This window comes from Bufo gargarizans, chromosome 8 (genome assembly GCF_014858855.1).
Source record: "Bufo gargarizans isolate SCDJY-AF-19 chromosome 8, ASM1485885v1, whole genome shotgun sequence".
NCBI classification, from domain to species: domain Eukaryota; kingdom Metazoa; phylum Chordata; class Amphibia; order Anura; family Bufonidae; genus Bufo; species Bufo gargarizans.
In genome coordinates, this window is record NC_058087.1 from 30,399,288 (window position 1) to 30,419,131 (window position 19,844).

Consider the following 19,844-nt stretch of genomic DNA (forward strand, 5'->3'; position numbering starts at 1 on the left):
CTGGAGAGCCGCAGGTTGAGCATCCCTGCCCTACATTATAGTAAATTATCAAGTCCGGATGGAGATCGGTGAGCTGCTGTCATCAAAGGAATGAACGCAGCAGCGGGAGAGGATTGGGCTGATCTTCTAGAGGCAGCGACCTGTCCGCTCGTGCAATGATGTTAGTGAGGACAGGACTGTATAGTAGAAGGAGCAGGGTGAGAGCAGCACAGAGTATTTCAGGTGTGTCGATTCTTTGAGTGGGCACACACTCAGACCTCCTTGACATGTCCATGTCCTTGATGACATCCATGACAAGAAGGTCAGTGGGTCGTCTATAAAGATATCTGTGAAGCCAAGTGTAGTAATTTTTTGCCCTCCGTGTGTCATGATGGGTATTCTACAGACATTGCTAAATATTTTCCAGAGCATCTCCTACCAATATATATCTATAGACGGGCACTCTTCACTGGAACCATCCAGGGACAACGGTTGCGTCTTTTATACAAATATTTATTAATTCACAATATCTAGAAATACAAATAGTAATATATATAAAATAACTAAAATATTTAAATAGAATAACATAAACCACATTTAAGGTCAAAATCTCACTTTTGGCTATATATGTGATGGATCCAATAGATCTAATAGATCCCTTTTCCTTCTCCTTGGGACTATGATAATGATCCGTGGCGTATGCGGTTATTCTCTGTCACGTATATCGTGAATAATGCGATTCATAGTATGCGCTGTAACCATTTATTCTGATGGTGATGTCTCTCTGATTTTGGGCCATACGGCCGACACTTGTCGCACATATAGATATATTGTCTGTTCAGTGCAGGGAATTGGTTTGCGTTTTATATTATGTTAGAAGTTCTTCTATGTCCCTATTCAGTTGTTTTTTCCATTCATCTTCATGTTGGTGCTAATTCCTCTTTGACTATACATTCCTATCAGTAATCCATGTTATGTACTCACTGGTAGTATAATGCTCAGCGACCGTGGCGTCCCACGTGGTAGCAGACGAGCTCACCTCTGCCTCCGCAGCTCCGTGTTCAGTGTAAGTGGTACTACCTGCCTTGCAGTCGTGGCCGCTCGATCTCAGCATCTCACGTGGTGCCGCTGTTCAACCTCGGTGTCCCACGTGATGCAGCACGCTGTATTCAAGTTGCCCGAGCTTCTATAAAATAATGCTTGTATTGTCCGTGGAGCGATCCACACTCTTAAGGCTCATGCACACGAACGTATTTTCTTTCTGTGTCCGCTCCGTTTTTTTTTTGGGACCGTATGAGAGGATTGGGCTGATTGGCTGACAGAGACTAACCGCGTACGCAACAGATCATTATTATAGTCCCACAGGGATATTGATGTGGAAAGGAGAAGGGATCTACAGTCCTGATCAAAAGTTTAAGACCACTTGAAAAATGGCAAAAAATCATATTTTCCATTGTTGAATCTTAACAAGGTTCCAAGTAGAGCTTCAACATGCAACAAGAAGAAATGGGAGGGAGACAAAACATTTTTTGAGCATTCAATTAATTGAAAATAACGAATAACCTGAAACAGGCTGTTTTTCAGCTGATCCCAATTTTAGGACCACATGCCTTTAAAAGGCCAAATCTGTGCAAAGATGTGGATTCATTGTCATTTTGTCACACGTTGTGATGGCAAAGGCACGTGTCGGGTTGTTGAACTGCATAAGCAGGGTATCTCACAGCGCGCCATCGCTGCTGAGGTGGGACGCAGTAAGACAGTCATTTGGAATTTCTTAAATGATCCTGAGGGTTATGGAACAAAAAAGTCAAGTGGAAGACTCCAAAAAATTTCATCAGCCCTGAGCCGGAGGATCCAATTGGCTGTCCGTCAAGACACTGGACGATCCTCGACCCAAAATAAAGCCCTTACTGGTGCTGACTGCAGCCCCATAACCATCAGACGGCATCTGAGACTGAAGAGCTTCAAAACAAAAAACGTCTTCAAAGACCTCGTCTCCTTGAACGCCACAGAACTGCTCATTTGGACTTTGCAAGAGAGCACCAAACATGGGACATTCAAAGGTGGAAGAAAGTTTTATTCTCTGATGAGAAAAAAATTTAACCTTGATGGTCCTGATGGTTTCCAACGTTACTGGCATGACAAGCAGATCCCACCTGAGATGTTTTCTACGCGCCACAGTGGAGGGGGCGCCATAATGGTCTGGGGTGGTTTTTCCTTCAGTGGAACAATGGAGCTTCAGGAAGTGCAGGGGCGTCAAACGGCCGCTGGCTATGTCCATGTGCAGAGGGCATTCCTCATGACTGAGGGCCCTCGTCTGTGTGGTAAAGACTGGGTTTTTCAACAGGACAACGCTACAATACACAATGCCCGCAGGACAAGGGACTTCTTCCAGGAGAATAACATCACACTTTCGGCCCATCCTGCGTGTTCCCCTGATCTAAATCCACTTGAGAACCTTTGGGGATGGATGGCAAGGGAAGTTTACAAAAATGGACAACAGTTCCAGACAGTAGATGGCCTTCGTGTGGCCGTCTTCACCACTTGGAGAAATGTTCCAACTCACCTCATGGAAACGCTTGCATCAAGCATGCCGAAACGAATGGAAGTGATAAACAATAACGACGGAGCTGCTCATTACTGAGTTCATGTTTGGAAGTTGGATTTCTGTTTTGGGGGGTTTTAGTTGTTTTTTTGGAGGTGTGGTCCTAAACTTTTGATCAGCTGAAAAACAGCCTGTTTCAGTTTATTCGTTGTTTTCATTAAATTGAATGCGCAAATTTTTTTTTGTCTCACTCCCATTTCTTCCTGTTGCATGTTGAAGCTCTACTTGGAACCTTGTTAAGATCCAGCCATGCTAAATAGGATTGCTTGCCATTTTTCAAGTGGTCTTAAACTTTTGATCAGGACTGTATATACCTATTGGATCTCATACATAAATAGCCAAAAGTGAGATTTGGACCTTAAATGTGGTTTATGTTATTCTATTTTAATATTTTAGTTATTTTATATATATTGCTATTTGTATTTCTAGATGTTGTGAATTAATAAATATTTGTATATAAGAGACACAACTGTTGTCCCTGGATGGTTCCAAGTGAAGAGTGCCCGTCTATAGTGATATGTATTATATTTTAGTGATTTGTGCAGACAGAGCACCATTTCTTAGAGCAGGCAAGATGGTGTGCCGCGAAAATATAATTATAATTTACTCATCTCCTACCAATAGTCTGTGAAAATCACTAATGGGACCCAAACCCGTTTTGTGTCAGTGGTTGTCCTGGAGGAATCCGTAATCACAGACAAAAAATAGGACATGCTTCCGGGGTGTCACCACAGAACCACGATCTGTGGAAAACCACTAATGTGTGAAGACGCACATTAAAGTCAATGGATACGTGAGCGGTCTGTGGAGACCACTCACAATGCACATCTGATTCACTGGAATATTGTCCATTCAGACGAACGTAAGCGCTCTGTGCCTGCGCTGTGGACCACAAATTGTGGTCCACAATGCACAGGCACCAGCCTTGCGCACTCCGTTTGCAGATTGGGACCCATTGACTTGAATGAGTCCGCGATCTGGAAGATACGGCAAAAGATAGGACATGTCCTATCTTTTGCAATGCAGAGGCACAGACTCGAAAGCCCACAGAAGCGCTTTCGAGCACCACGGAGTGCACACAGCCGGTGCCTGTATATTGCGGACCCGCCGTTTCAGTCCACAATACGGGGCATGGAGCCTTTACGGTAGTCTTAATGGACTCATAGGAAAGACTCTTAAAGGGAACCTGTCACCGGGATTTTGTGTATAGAGCTGAGGACATGGGCTGCTAGATGGCCACTAGCACATCCGCAATACCCAGTCCCCATAGCTCTGTGTGCTTTTATTGTGTAAAAAAAAATGATTTGATACATATGCAAATTAACCTGAGATGAGTCCTGTCTCTGACTCCTGTACAGGACTCATCTCAGGATAATTTGAATATGTATCAAATCTGGTTTTTTTTTCACAATAAAAGCACACAGAGCTATGGGGACTGAGTATTGCGGATGTGCTAGCGGCCATCTAGCAGCCCATGTCCTCAGCTCTATACACAAAATCCAGGTGACAGGTTCCCTTTAGGGCCGCTTCACACGAGCGGATGCCGTGCGCGGCATCCGCTCCGTGAAAGAGTGCCAAGACCCACTGCAGACTGCAGAGGCACGGAGCAGTAACATGACTGTTAATGCTCCGTGCCTCTCTGTGATCTCTTTACTACGAAATCACAGTGACAACTGTGATTTCGTAGTAAAGAGATCACAGAGAGGCACGGAGCATTAACAGTCATGTTACTGCTCCGTGCCTCTGCAGTCTGCAGCGGGTCTTGGCACTCTTTCACGGAGCGGATGCCACGCACGGCATCCGCTCGTGTGAAGCGGCCCTTAAGGCGGCCATGCACATAGAATAGTTGTTTTTGCAGCATGGATTTTTGTAAGCCCCTTTTAAATGTATGGGTCACACCAAAAATTCAACAAATTCTATAAATCTGCTGCGTGTGAATTCGCTCAAAGAGCCCGGGTACGGTCACACGCACAGTCCGGTTTCTATATGCAGTTTTGGAAGCCAAAATCAGAAGTGGATCATAAAATGAGAGAAAGTATAAAAGTATTCTTTTTTTTTTTTATTCACTCTCGGTTTTGGTGTCTAAAACTGCATCAAAATACCTGACAGTGTGGCCGTACCCTAAACCGGAAGTGCAACCGGAAGTGCAATAACCAGAGGGGCCAAAAACATTGACATTTCCAAACCAAATTTTATTTTGACGACATTTGACAAGAAAATAACTTACAATATAATAACAGTATAATATATCTACATGTACAAACAACACAATCAGGGTCTGTATATACAATGTATCACGCCTCGCCCTCGCTATGGTGTAGGTCAGGAGGGGTTTCCAGGACTCATCTGTATAATGTACAGGAACGGGGAGAATCTGGGGTTGGTTAGAATCCTCCGGCGCAGGTTCGGTCAGTGTATTCAGTAGAAGTTCACTTTTTTTAGGCGATGAAATATTCATCGTGGTTTACCTCTGGTTTATTAGAACATGAATTATTGTGCAGTCTTACGCACTCTGCACGAACCTCTGCGTCCCCGGGACTTCAGTGACACTAAGTGTCCTTTAATTCCAGATCGTTGCATTGACATATTGGAAGAGATACAGATGTAGCAATATTTACCTTAACGCAACAATAGCCATTGAAAAAGTCAAGTTGCAAGTTTGTATTTAAAAAATGTCTGATTAAACTTTGCTTCATTTGTATCATGCTCCCTTAGGCCTCTTGCACACGAACGCGTGCGCCCCGTTGCCGAATTGCGGACCCGCAATACACGGGTGCCATTCCGTGGGCATTCCGCATCACGGATGCGGACCCCTTTACTTCAATGGGTCCGCAAATACGGAGATGCGGAATGGTGCGGAACGGAAGCACGGAACTTCCCGTCCCGTACTTCCGTTCCGCAAAACGATAGAACATGTCCTATCTTTTTGCGGAAATGGCCAGATCGCGGACCCATTAAAGTGAATGGGTCCGCGATCCACTGCGGCTGCCCGATGGACGGTGTTCGTGCTTTGCAGCCCGCATTTTGCACAAGCGTTCGTGTGCAAGAAGCCTTAAAGGGACACATCTACAGTCTATCTAATCTCCATTTGCGGGGCAGATATATGCAGTCTATTGTTCTCTGTTATCAGCCATGGGAAGGGGCTGTATAATGGCATAAGTGACAGAATTTCATTTACATCCCTGCCCCCCATGATCCCAGTGCTGAGAAGCTCTGATACCTTTTCACTCATATGTGACTGATATCAGCTGCTCCTGTTACAATGTTGCAATTTTGTATCCTCACTTAACCCCTAATCGTCTGTCCTATCTGAATATTCTTTGCTGGCGTCTATAGTCATTATGGGACGGTGAGTTTTCCCTTATGCCTCATGCACCTGACGCATCCGTACTGCCGTCCGCAAACTGGATCCGCAAACCACAGATACCTTCCGCGTGCAATCCGCCTTTTTCTCACTCCCATCACTGCAAATGACTATTCTTGTCCACAAGAACAGGACATGTTCTATAATTTGTGGACCAGACACACGGATCTCATTGGCCGTTGCTTGTTTTTTTTTTGCGGACCCATAGAAATGAATGGGATCCTGTGCAATCTGCAAAGAAATGCGGATCAGACATACAGTCGTACGCATGAGGCCTTACCCACTCAATACAACTTTGTGCCCATAGGGGGCAGTATAATAGTAATATAGGTATTCATTTTTGTTATGTTTGTAAGTGACAACCCCTCTTGAGAGTCAGAAGTGTGGTCAGATCAGTTGTCACCACTTCCTTTCCCGCCCAGTGAGCACAAAACAATGCTCCTCCCAGAGGCGAGATGAAATCTGCGCCCCGTCCAGGAAGCCTCCGGCAAAAGCGAATATTTTTATTTTTCTTTAATCTAAAACTTCGGAAGATTTACTGATTCACGGACACAAGTGTCGCTGGAATTACACGTCAATTAACCCTTTATTATCATTAACCCCTTTATTATCATCCAGTCCCATAGCATACACCTAAGGGCTCATACAGACGGCCGTATGCTGTCTGCAAAAATGTGGATCTTTTTTTTTTTGCTAATTAGATGCGGACACATTCACTTCTATGTTCTACGGCTCCGCAAAACAAATAAAACATGTCCTATCCTTGTCAGACAAAATCAGGATGTAGCCCCATTGAAATGGGTCCGCAAAAATGCGGAATGGAATCCGTTTTTTTGTGGACATGCTGAACTGTCCACAAAAAAATACAACAGATCCGCATTTTTTGCAGACAGCATACGGGCATCTGAATAAGCCCTAAAGAGGAACAAATCATTTCTCCAGATTTGGGTCATAATTTGCAGATTTTCTCATTAGTAAAACCAAAATTTCATGAATTCTTTAATCCTTTGTATTCTACTAGTGAATCCGGCGCCAGTCATTCTTTAATGGGTTTTTACGGTCTTATGTAAATGTAGATAAAAAAATGTGTAAAGGAAAGTTCTGCGACTTTCTAGCAGACTTGTCAGATTCGGCATTGTTTTCAAGATCTCTGCTTGCTGTGGGAACATTTTTGTTTATAACTAGGGGTGAGCGAATCGCGATCCAAGATCCGAAGTTGATTTGTTCCCCAACTTCGTTTTAATGCATTACGAGACCTGTCTGTGGTCGTACGCTAATACTTCTGACAACTAGGGGAATTGATGCAATTGTATCTAATCTAGAAAATCCTCTGGGAGCCAAACAGTCTGGTCTCAGTCTGGTACATTTTGCCTGCACTGATACATTGTAACAAACTATCAGCACAGGGTGAGAGATGTGTTCTGCTGAGGCATTTAGCTCACGGAGGATTGGCTAGGCTGGAAGCAACTGCACAACAAAGCCTCAGCTATGAGAAGTATTAGGTCTGACAGCAAGCAGAGATCTAAAAAATTCTACAGGATTGAAGCACAAAGGAGGTCATTTGCTGTCATTTTTTATTCCAGTTTTTGTCATAAAAATAGGTGCGGCTTTTTTAACCTCCAGGCGACAATATTTTTTGTGCTACGTTCGACACTTGGCAGTGTCAGGGGCCTGGGGGGAGCTGGGCCTGAACATCGGGCACGAAAAATTTACCAATATTTTTATATTTTATATTAAATGTCGGCGAAAAACGACTCCAGCCAAAGGCTGGTCTAGTTTTTCCGCTTGGTTCATGGACGGCTGAAGGTGTCAAAAATGGGGAAAAAAAGGGGAAACAAAAAAGGCAGTCTTTGTAAATGACCCCCAAAGTACATTTGAAAATTGCATTAGTAATATTTGGCCTTATTTACATAAATCTGGAGGTGCCCTTTAAGTATGTATTCACACGAGTCCTTCTTGCGGATTTTCAAAAACGGAGGCGAAAAAAGGCGTTAAATTATTAAACGAGTCGATAACTTTTTCTTGCATTCTTATCCGTCGCCTTGTTTTTAAAGGCTGACGATCTGCACGGCGTGGCTCTCATAACTGCACAGACCACCGCCGGGGGCCAGGCAAGTCGTGACTTTCCAACTCGGACTACAAGTCTCAGCACGCCTGTAGCTGAACAACAGCTGGGAAGTCACATGCAATCCGGTAAAATAAATAAAACCGTCACCTATAGACAAACATTATTCTGCGGAAATATTCCTGGTATGCGGCACAGACGAAGTGTCAGTCTGTCCTTCAGGAGGAGCGCAGCGCGTACAGGAGTCCTCGGGGGATTCTAGCAGGTGTGAAGTTTTTTTTATTTAATCTCAGGTTTACATGTAATGAGCTCGAGGTATCCGTAGAAGGTTCTCGCTGTCAGGCGGAATAATTGTTTATTAGAGTGTACGTGCCAGGTGATACCTCCAGCCTCCCACTCTTAACCCTTTGCATTATTCTCGCACTATATGCTATGGCTGCATAAGACCAGCCTCGTATGGCTACAATAAGGTCACATTATAGCGTCTTACTGAAATCCCCTTACGTCATATAACCGCTATATAGAACCTGGCAATAAAGGGCTTGTATGAGATTAGAAGGACATGGCTGCTTTCTTCCAGAAGGAGCGCTGCTCTTGTCGACAGGCTGTGTCTGGTATTCCAGCTGAACTCCATTCTAGTGAAGGAGGCTGAGCTGCAGTACCACTCACAGCCTATAGACAAGAGTGGCGCTGTCTCCTGAAGAAAGCTCACGTTCTACCGCCCCTTGAGTGATTGATTTGTTTCCTTATTTTGGGTGGTATCATTTACTTTACAGATGTTTCTTAGTTTTAAAGGTAACCCTGAACTTCTATCCTAGGACTCCTCGCCTCTCCTGACACGTCTGTTTTATTAATCACTTGTATTTCCCATAACTTAACCATTCTGAAGAATTTTTCTCAGAGCTCTGCATTGTGCTGTTCCTCTGTTATTCCTCTTTGAAATGTATAAATAAACTGACCACTGGGCATCCTCATCCCCCTTAGGGATCATTGTTTGCGGCTCGGGTGCGAACCCATTCACTTCAGTGGGGCCGCAGAAGATGCGGACAGCACTCCGGTGTGCTGTCCGCATCTGTTGCTCCATTCCGTGGGGCCACAAAAAAAAAAAAAAATAGAGCCTGTCCTATTCTTGTCCATTTTGCAGATGAGAACAGGCATGTCTATTATGGGCGGAATGCACACGGATGGCATCTGTGTTTTGCGGACCGCAAAACACGGCACGGTCCTGTGCATGAGCCCTTAAGGTCAATGCGCAGGACTGGCCGTTTGTATTCCGCATTTTGCGTAACGCACAAGTAAAAGAATAGGACATGCTCTATCTTTTTTGGGGGGCCTCGGAACGGAATTACGGATGCAGTCAGCACACGGTGTGCTGTCCGCATATTTTGCAGCCCCATTGAAATGAATGGGTCCACACCTGTTCCACGGAACTGATGCGGGCCCAGAAATACGGTTGTGCGAATGGACCCTCATCAATGGGGCTTTCCTCTAAACAATCTGATTGGACAGTGTCAGGGCGTACAGAGGAACGCCCTCCGGATTGGTAACACCCATTGGTCAATGCATTCATACATTTCCAGGTGGAATAACTGAGGAAAGGCACAACGCAGAGTTCTAAGAAAAGGTGATCAGATTTGTAATGTCTTAGAGATTGAAGGTTCTTGTATACCGCCATTATACGGTTTAATGTAAGCTCCTAGTACTGGTCCATAATACGCCACCCCTGTGTGCCTCTAATATTACCCATATCAATCCAGTGGTGGTCATAGCGTGGCTTCCAGGGGACACAATCTTGTGCTGTACAATGGTGCCATATAGTGGTACCTACTACAAACGCGTGTCGCCATACAGGCTCCATTCACACAGCTCTGCCATGTGCATGCATTGCAGAGATGAACCCTTGCACGTTGCACATTCGTGTCTGCAGTAGAAGGTGTGAGGTCACTTTAAGAGGCTACATACGCTGACGGTATGATTCACATACATGTATTACAGTTTTTTCTGTGTCTGCAGTAAATCCCATTGTGGACGCTCCAGCCATATCTCAGATCCGTGTCTCATGGCTGGGTCAGTGTGGGCTGCGGCCCTGTTTGGCGGCACACTTGCCGCTCTCTCCTCTGGCGGCCCCTGGCACGCAGTGGCGGTGTGTTTTCTGCTCTCTACTTGCACACGCTCACCCACTCTGTGATCTGACACTCCTCGCACACCACGTAGCAGCACCAGTGGAATTTGCAGTTGCACCTCTCGCTGCGCGTCTGTCTCAGGATATTGTGGCCGCGGCCGCAGCACAGGCTCTCGCAGTTGTCCATTCCCGGGCTGGTTTTGTTACATATGCGCCCCTGAGTCCCCGCTGAGTCCAAATGTAACTCCTGCTCGCAAAAATCCGGTGACTTCTCAAAGTAGACCAAGTCCGTGATCCCGGCTCGCCTCCTGTACGGACCGTGAGTCTGGTCCAGCTGACCCAGCTGCCCATTATTACGGTTATGGGGACGGATCATGGTGGCCACTGCAAACCTGTCCTTCAAGAGGGAGCCGATCAACCGAAATTCGGGAGTCACCTGCCAGCAGGTCTTCAGCTGGCAGCTGCCAGACGTGCCGTGACATTTACACTTCCTCTTCATGTTCTCCATCACAACCTGCGAAATGAGCAGAAGAAATCGGTTACATCAGTCCTCCAGCACCGACTACTTAGAGTTCTGGGACCATACTTGCTGTCAGTGAATGAATGCATCGGGAGACTAAAAAGCCACTAAAACCTAGGTGTGCCCTCACATGTTGCAGAATATTCCACAACAAACTTCACAGACGTAGATTTGACAAAGTTGCAGTTTTTGTTGCAGATTTTCCCGCAATGGAATAGGATAGGAATTTATTTGTGAATTATGTTGCAAATTTCTGTGCGGATTACATCCCTCCGGAAATGAATGGAGACATTCAGCTGCAGGAAATCTGCAACAAAGCATTATTTGCGTTCTGTTCCGCTAAAAAATTAGTATTCCGCAGCAGGAACAGAATGCAGGTATTGACACTTTTCATCCCCACAGGCTAACATAGGGGATGTATTTATGTGGCAGATTGCATTGTGGGAAATTCGGCAGCGTGTGAGGGCACCCTGATACTTCTCACAGCTGACAGTTTGCTACAGTTGTATCCAGTCTAGACAATCATCCAAGAGCTTAAAGGTACTTTCACACTTGCGTTTTTCTTTTCCGGCACTGAGTTCCGTCCTAGGGGCTCTATACCGGAAAAGTACTGATCAGTTTAACCCCATGCATTCTGACTGGAGAGTAATCCGTTCAGGATGCATCAGGATGTCTTCAGTTCAGTCTTTTTGACTTTTCAGGACGGGGATAATACCGCAGCATGCTACGGTTTTATCTCCGTCCAAAATTCCGGAACACTTGACGGAATGCCGGATCCGGCATTCATTTACATTGAAATGTATTAGTGAAATTTACATTGAAATGAAATGCCGGATCCGTCCTTCCGGTCTGCGCATGTGCAGACCTTTAAAAATGTAAAAAAAATAGAAACTGATCAGTTTTGTCCATATGACAAACGGACAGACGGATCCGTACTTGCAATGCATTTGTGAGATGGATCTGCATCCGGATCCATCAACAAATGCTTTCCGTTTGCATGCAGATTGCTGGATCCGGCAGGCAGTTTTGGCGACGGAACTGCTTGCCGGATCACTCTGCCGCAAGTGTGAAAGTGCCCTAAGGCTACAGAGATCTGGCCGCCTGATCCAGCAGAGAATGACGGAAATCGGCAGGATATAAACCACGGCGTGCAGCAGTTTGTGTCCGGCTGATTCTCTGTATTTTTGCCGGAATGCGGCGGAATGTCCACTGGACCCCCTTATAGTTAATGAGGCCAGCGGGCATTCAGTTTGTATCCAGCAGTGCCAGATTCAGAGAATTCCGTCAGGCTGTTCTCTGCCAGGATCCATGCCGCCACATCAGCAGCACAAATCTCAATGCTGTGCTGATAGATCGGTGCAATGTATCAGTGCAGGTAAAATGTATCGGTCTGGAGTCCAGAATGTTGAATTGTTCAGGTTGGATACAAGTGTAAGGCTGCTTTCACACTAGCGTTCGCTGGTCCGCTCGTGAGCTCCGTTTGAAGGAGCTCACGAGCGGACCCGAACGCAGCCGTCCAGCCCTGATGCAGTCTGAATGGAGGCGGATCCGCTCAGACTGCATCAGTCTGGCGGCGTTCAGCCTCCGCTCCGCTCGCCTCCGCACGGACAGGCGGACAGCTGAACGCTGCTTGCAGCGTTCGGGTGTCCGCCTGGCCGTGCGGAGGCGTGCGGATCCGTCCAGACTTTCAATGTAAGTCAATGGGGACGGATCCGTTTGAAGATGCCACAATGTGGCTCAATCTTCAAGGCGGATCCGTCCCCCATTGACTTTACATTGAAAGTCTGGACGGATCCGTACGAGGCTATTTTCACACTTAGCTGTTATATGCTAAAAATAATGCAGACGGATCCGTTCTGAACGCTAGTGTGAAAGTAGCCTAAAACTCTCATTTGCACATCAATATTGGCTGGAGCATCAATATGTCATTTATATAATATTACACATAATTTTTCCACACTGGAAAACAATGGCTACACAGTAACAATCCAGCGGGATCACATTGGCTCCGCGGCCGTTGCATTTGTAGCAGGGCTTCATGACTCTTTTGCTGCTTTCCTTTCTGTCAGTTCATTTTCTGTTATATTCTCATGCAACATGGAAACTGTCAGCAGATCGGTTCTTATTGTGACGCATTCACATAAGATCAGTCACTGGCAGCCACTTGCTTCCATATACAGTAGTATCAGTAGAATTTTTCTAAATTCTAGGGGCTCATAATCCCCCCACTTCCCATTCACCTTCATGTTTTTGCAGCAGCTTAAAGGCAGTGTCGGACTGGGGTGCCTAGGGACCACCAGTAAAATGTATTTTGGGGGCCCACCGTACGGATACATCTAAATATTACCTGCTCACACCGCAGCCAGATGCTACCAGATGATTGAATATGGGGTCCCTGCAGTGACTCTGAGAAGGTAGGTCCTGGGGAGAAGAGGACACTGGTGGCTTTCCTCTATGACTAGGAGTCGTCTCAGCTCTGATCGTGTCTATAATAATAAACTGGCAGTTCCTTTAATAATCAAGTTTTTTTTATATGAACATCGGCAGGTGGAGGAGCTGCACATGGAATATATTTATGTAGTGCAATAAGTCTACTGTGTTATGTGCTACCTGTGCAGGGGGTGGGAGACTAGGGGCCCACCGGGGGATTCACCTGTACCCCTGTGGGCCAGTCTGAGCCTGCTTAAAGGGGTATTTAAAATATATATATATATTCAAACCATTTCGCTGTTCCCATAAGGACTCATGCACACGATCATTGGGGGTTTTGCAGATATGCATTCCGCATTTTGTTGAACGGAACAGCTGGCCCCTAATAGAACAGTCCTGTCCTTGTCCATAATATGGACACTAATAGGACAGGTTCTATTTTATTGCAGAACAGACATACAGACACAGAATGCTCACAGAGTAATTTCCGCTTTTTTTGCGGCCCCTTTGAAGTGAATGGTTCCGCATACGGGCCGCCAAGAAAACAGACACTGGGAAAAAAAGTATGTTCGTGTGCATGAGCCCTAACTCTCATAGACAGCAATAGAGAGGGGCTCTGGCAGCTGCAGCGACAAATAGCAGCACAACCCCCATTCTCCTCACAGCCCAGCAGACGTGGAGCAATATCCGACAGAGTATTCCAGATAAATGCCATAGAAGACATGGACGTCGGCTGATTTACCTCGGCAGTGTTCATGTCGGTTGGTTATAAACAGAAATCAGACTGGTCACATGACAGACACCAGCAGCACCCAAGGGACCCAACTGGTTTATAATGGGGTCTGCCAAGGTGTCCATTGCTTTGATGGGGAAAAATAGCGCTGTGATGATACCAGTAGAACAGGGATGGCCAACCTGCGGCTGTCCAGCTGTTGCAAAACTACAACTCCCAGCATGCCCAGACAGCCTACATCTATCAGCCTTCAGCAGGGCATGATGGGAATTGTAGTTTTACAACAGCTGGAGAGACGCAGGTTGGCCAGCCCTGCTAGAACATACAGCAGCTTTTGGGCAGTGTGCCGCCCTGTAAAGCTATGCCGTTTTTGGACATGTCGTTTTTCCAGTTGAAACATGTTAAAAATAAATCGTTTCACTTGTAAAAACAAAAAAAACACATTGCAAAACAAGCAAAGATCCAAGAAAAATCAATTCCCTCCAGACTCTTGTAACCAAAAATGCGAGCAAACCCTGCAACCGCCCTGCCCCCCACATCCGATCAGGGAGGTCCCGGCGTGGTGACAACCCTTTTTCACCAGCTAGTTTTTTTTTGTTTTGTTTTTTTGGTCTTCTAAAAATGTTATCTAAAAAAAAAAAAAAAAAAAACTTCTGAGAGAAATATTGGCAGCAAGCAGAGGTCTTGGAAGTGATGAGGAATTGAAAGGAAGTATATTGGAAAGTCGCGGTGCGTTTTCTCATGCAATGATTAGGCTTCGTTCACATGAAGCTTAAAAACCTCTTTTAAGCCTCTTCCACCCGATTTTGGTGATTGGGAAATGAAGGGTTAATAATATATATATTTTTTTTTTTTTTGCTACAACTGTCAATATGAGACTTTGTGAATAAAAGGAAGGCTTAAAGATTTATGGAAACAAGCCTGGAGCAAATTGGTATGAAAGCTTAAAGCTCTCCTGACAAGTTGTTTTCTGAAAAGAGGTTCGCGCCCCGCAGGTGAAGGTGGGGGTCACGGGTAGGTCAAGTAAGAGGAGGGTCAAGGGTCACACTTGAGGTATGCTAGGAGTCGCTAGCTCTGGGGCATGACAAGTGCCGAGCGTCATCGACAGTCACTAGACATACATGTAACATGACTACAGATGAAGCACATGTAACGGTATCTGTTACATTGTAACGATTCTTAAAGGGAATGTGTCACCTGGATTTTTTGTTTTACTATTTGGAACACATACATTATGTTTTTCCAATCTGTTTTATTTTCTGACTGTAGATTTTTATTTATTCTATCTTCTGTGTGTGATTATGGGGGCGGCCATCTTACCCGAGCTGCTGTTCACGCAGAGATTTCCTTTACAGCAGCCACATGAGCCCATAGACTGGAGACGACTCACTGACTTCTAGGGCAGAGTGTTGTGGGCACGCTCTGTGACCTGTATAAATGTGATTGTGCAGGGAGGGGGAGGGGATGCATGTGTCCTTCAAGGGTACGTGCACCTTTGGGGGCAATTTTTTTATGATTGCATTTTACTCATTTGGGGCTAAAAAAATCATTTTTTCAATTGGTCTTTATTAAAAATATTGAGCTTTTCTGTCACAAAGGGTTAACTGTTTTTCTAGCTGCGTGCATCTTACTTTCACTTTTACTTTGGTCATCAAATAACTCTAAACTACTAAGGCCTCTTTCACACTTGCGTTGTCCGGATCCGGCGTGTACTCCACTTGCCGGAATTACACGCCGGATCCGGAAAAACGCAAGTGAACTGAAAGCATTTGAAGACGGATCCATCTTCAAAATGCGTTCAGTGTTACTATGGCAGCCAGGACGCTATTAAAGTCCTGGTTGCCGTAGTAGGAGCGGGAAGCGGGGGAGCGGTATACTTACCGCCCGTGCGGCTCCCGGGGCGCTCCAGAGTGACGTCAGAGCGCACCATGCGCATGGATGACGTGTCCATCCGATCACGTCATCCATGCGCGTGGGGCGCCCTGACGTCACTCAGGAGCGCCCCGGGAGCCGCGCGGTAAGTATGCTGCTCCCCGCTCCCCACTACACTTTACCATGGCTGCCAGGACTTTAGCGTCCCGGCAGCCATGGTAACCATTCAGAAAAAGCTAAACGTCGGATCCAGCAATGCGCCGAAACGACGTTTAGCTTAAGGCCGGATCTGGATCAATGCCTTTCAATGGGCATTAATTCCGGATCCGGCCTTGCTGCAAGTATTCAGGATTTTTGGCCGGAGCAAAAAGCGCAGCATGCTGCGGCATTTTCTCCGGCCAAAAAACGTTCCGGTCCGGAACTGAAGACATCCTGATGCATCCTGAACGGATTTCTCTCCATTCAGAATGCATTAGGATAAAACTGATCAGGATTCTTCCGGCATAGAGCCCCGACGACGGAACTCTATGCCGGAAAAGAACAACGCAAGTGTGAAAGAGCCCTAAGAGGCCATAGATACATTCATTTCAGTAAGATAAGGATTGAGCTTTGATGAGTGTTTATAATGTCAAAGATGAGAGATAAGGAGCCATCAGCTGAGCTGCCTGACGGAAGAGAGAGAAAACTAAGATCCTGCTAGTAGAGCATCTCAGCTCTGTACAGAGAAAAGGGCTCCATATTTTCAATAAAGATCAACTGAAAATGATTTTTAGCTCATAATGAATACAATGCACTAATAAACTAAAATGCCCCCGAAGGTGTACATAGCCTAAAAGAGAACCATAGAAATGATAGGAGTCCCTTTAGTGTATGTATAAAATGTGGAAGCCTCAGGCTGCACAACTGAGAGATTCTGTCCGCTTCTGATTTCTGTCAGCTACAGTGTCATTATGTACACCCCATTTGGATTTAGTAAATTACCACATTTACACATGTGCCAATAGAAGGACAGAAATCAGGAGGGGGCGTGTTGTCCTCAGATTCAGTAGTGCAGCCTCAGGCCATTGGCCTGTCACTTTAAATAGCTATATCTCAGCCTAGAGGGAAGAGCTATAAAATGGTTTTCAGACTTTAGTGGTTGAGAAGTGAATAAGGACCAATGTCCTAGAGATTATCAGTAGAGATGAGCGAATTTCATATTTTGAAATTCGTTCACGCTTCGTTTGGTGGTAAAAGCAGAATTGCGTTATGGATTCCGTTACCACGGATCATAATGCAATTCTATCACGGAATGTCTTTAGAGGCATTTCGTTATTCATTCCGTCATAATAGAAGTCTATGGGCTGCAAAACGGATCCGTTATTCAGGGGAGTCCTCTAAAGGCATTCCGTTATGCATTCCGTCATAGAATTGCGTTATGGTCCGTGGTAACAGAATCCATAACGCAATTCTGCTTTTACTACCAAACGAAGCGTGAACAAATTTCATAACATGAAATTCGCTCATCTCTAATTATCAGTATAAATCTTCTGATTAGGCTACATACACGTGTGTTTTGCTGTCCTCAAATTGCGGATCCACAAAATAAGGATGGACTGCTGTCCGGATCCTTTGCGGCCCCATTGCGGCCCCATTGAAGTGAACGGGTCCGCATCCAAGCCGTGAAAACTGTGGCTCGGATGCGGACCAAAACAACGGTCGTGTGCATGTAGCCTTATTGTATCAATTATAAACCAAAGTGTTACATTGTAGCAGATTGTTACAGTACAAGCGCCCAGCTCTGAACAGCAAGGCTGGAACTTGGCACCACATGTGACCATAATATTTTTGTCACCAGTCCCTGGTGTACGGCACCAGAGTTAGCACCAAATTACTGGCAGCTGGCACCAGGTCGGCAGAGGCTGCACAACTATCATAAATGTTACCGCCAACCGTATCCAGTATATATCTGCCCCAAGATGTCTCTGAAAACTACACATGATCTGGGGATCTCCTCTGTGCACGTTCTCCAGGACACTTTGTGCTTCCACAGCCTCTACACAAACTTCCACTTCCTGCGCATCCGTCCTGGACACAATGGCCGCTCATTGTTCACCCTGTTTACTCAACAGTGGACGCACTTGTCTTGTCGTGGAGCCGATGACGAGATAAAAGCTTTTGTAACGTGATGGGGCGCTGTCATTTTGGAATATCAGGAAGTGATTTATAATCTACGTATGATGGCGAATCAGCCAGAGAGAACTTTAATTCTTGCATATAGTTAAAGGGCCAGATTTATCATTAGCTCAAGTCAGAATAATGGAGTGAAAAAGTCGCAAATTTTTGCGCAATCGCTTAAACTGCGCAAAAATTTGCTACTTTTCTCTGCTCTGCGCTATGCTCGCCAGTTTTCTGAAAGTGGGCGTGATTTCTTCTTATGTAAATGAATCTCTAGACAGATTTACTATTGCGACTATTTAAAAAGTCGCAAATAAGTCGCAATTTCACTCCAGTGAGGACCATGCTTATCTTATGAGACATTTTAATACAACATGCGACTTTTTCATAAAAACGTGCAACTTTTTCGTAAAGATGTGCGACTTTTGTAAAGCTGCTTACTGACGGATAAACTGCTACCGTCAAACCACATTTATTACAGTCTTAAAGGGCCGATCATAAATCTGACTTGGCTAAAACTGACTTTAGCCATATGTGAAAGTGGAGTGAGCGGTCAGAGTCATGATAAATCTGGCCCAAAGGCTTTACAATCATCATTATTTTTATTTTTTTCAGCAGAAAAATAAAGCAACTATGCAAATGGCCTTGATTAAAAATGTAAGTTCCTACAGCTTCAAAGCAAATCCATGTGTTGCCATGGTTACAGACGGCAAACTTTGTGTAGTCCTGCTATTAGGTTGACACAGTTTTGTTAAATGTCTTGAAACTTGATCAGTGTTTTAGTATTTGTTTTAATGCATTATTGCCTATGTAGTGTGTTTTACCACCTGGCATTTTATCATATGCCCCCTATGATTTCACATGGGGGAAAAAAACCTTAATAAACATGCAAAACACCATTAAAAAAATGCCAAAACATATTGCAACTGTATTTTTTTGAAGGAGCAAAAAAGGAGATCTACAGGAGAAAAACACTGAGCAATGAAATGGAAAAAATGCCAGACCCAGAGCGTGCTGCGGGCAAAAGTGAAGCCACTATAAAAAAACGCCCGGTTGTCCTGCATTTAATGTTCCTATACACATTCATGTATCATTTGGATGTTGCCTAAAATCACAGCAAAAAAAAAGCACAAAAAAAGTGAAAATCCCCAAAAATGTCAGAAAAAACCTATGCATGAAACTAGCCTTACACTCTTCCATCAATGTCCTACGTCTTCCTAACATACGTGTAATAGATTAGCAAGAAGATTGATAACTGCGTGATCTGACTACACAAGGTTTGTTTGTAGTCTGTAACCATGGAGACACATTGACCTGCATAGGAGCTGCATTTCCAGACACATCTCATGGAAAGACTCAGAGACGAGCCCTTTTTAAGCGACTGTTGGAGACGATGTCAGGGCTGCCCTGATGCTCTGAGGATTCGGGCTGCTGCTTCCTTCCGGTGGCAGTACGGGTGTGTGCCTGTAATTAGACATCAGCGCAGTCTACGTGAACGCTGCGGGCAGGCGGGTGATGCCACTCATGAGCTGGATTGGAGAAGTCTTAGACCCCTTTCACACGAGTGAGTTTTCCACGCGGGTGCAATGCGTGATGCGAATGCATTGCGCTTGCACGGAACCCGGACCCATTAATTTCAATGGAGCTGTGTACATGTGCATTTGTTTTCACGCATCAGTTGTGCGTTGCTTGAAAATTGCAGCATGTTCTATATTCTGCGATTTTCACGCAACGCAGGCCCCATAGAAGTAAATGGAGCTGCCTGAAAATCTCATCACATCGGCAAGCAAGTGCGGATGCGATGCGTTTTTCACAGATGGTTGCTAAGAGATTTTTGTTTGTAAACATTCAGTTTTTTATCACGTGTGTGAAAAACTACACCCGTGCGTTAAAAACTGAACGCGATCACAAACAGAACTGAATGGATTTGCTTGCGAAATCGCGCAGTTTTTACTGAACGCATCCGCAACGCATCCGGACTTAATCTGGACACGCTC

The 19,844-nt window shown here is 45.1% G+C and overlaps 1 protein-coding gene across 1 annotated transcript in view; it reads right to left on the minus strand.

The window, feature by feature from the left end:
• Positions 1 to 9,131: 9,131 nt before the first annotated feature.
• The window catches only part of WNT10A (Wnt family member 10A), a 42,998-nt gene continuing 32,285 nt past the window's right edge, over positions 9,132 to 19,844 (minus strand). The window contains exon 4 of the mRNA XM_044304058.1: positions 9,132 to 10,649. Within this exon, the coding sequence (XP_044159993.1) occupies positions 10,173 to 10,649 (477 nt within the window). The 3' untranslated portion in view covers positions 9,132 to 10,172. The remainder of the gene's footprint in view (positions 10,650 to 19,844) is intronic.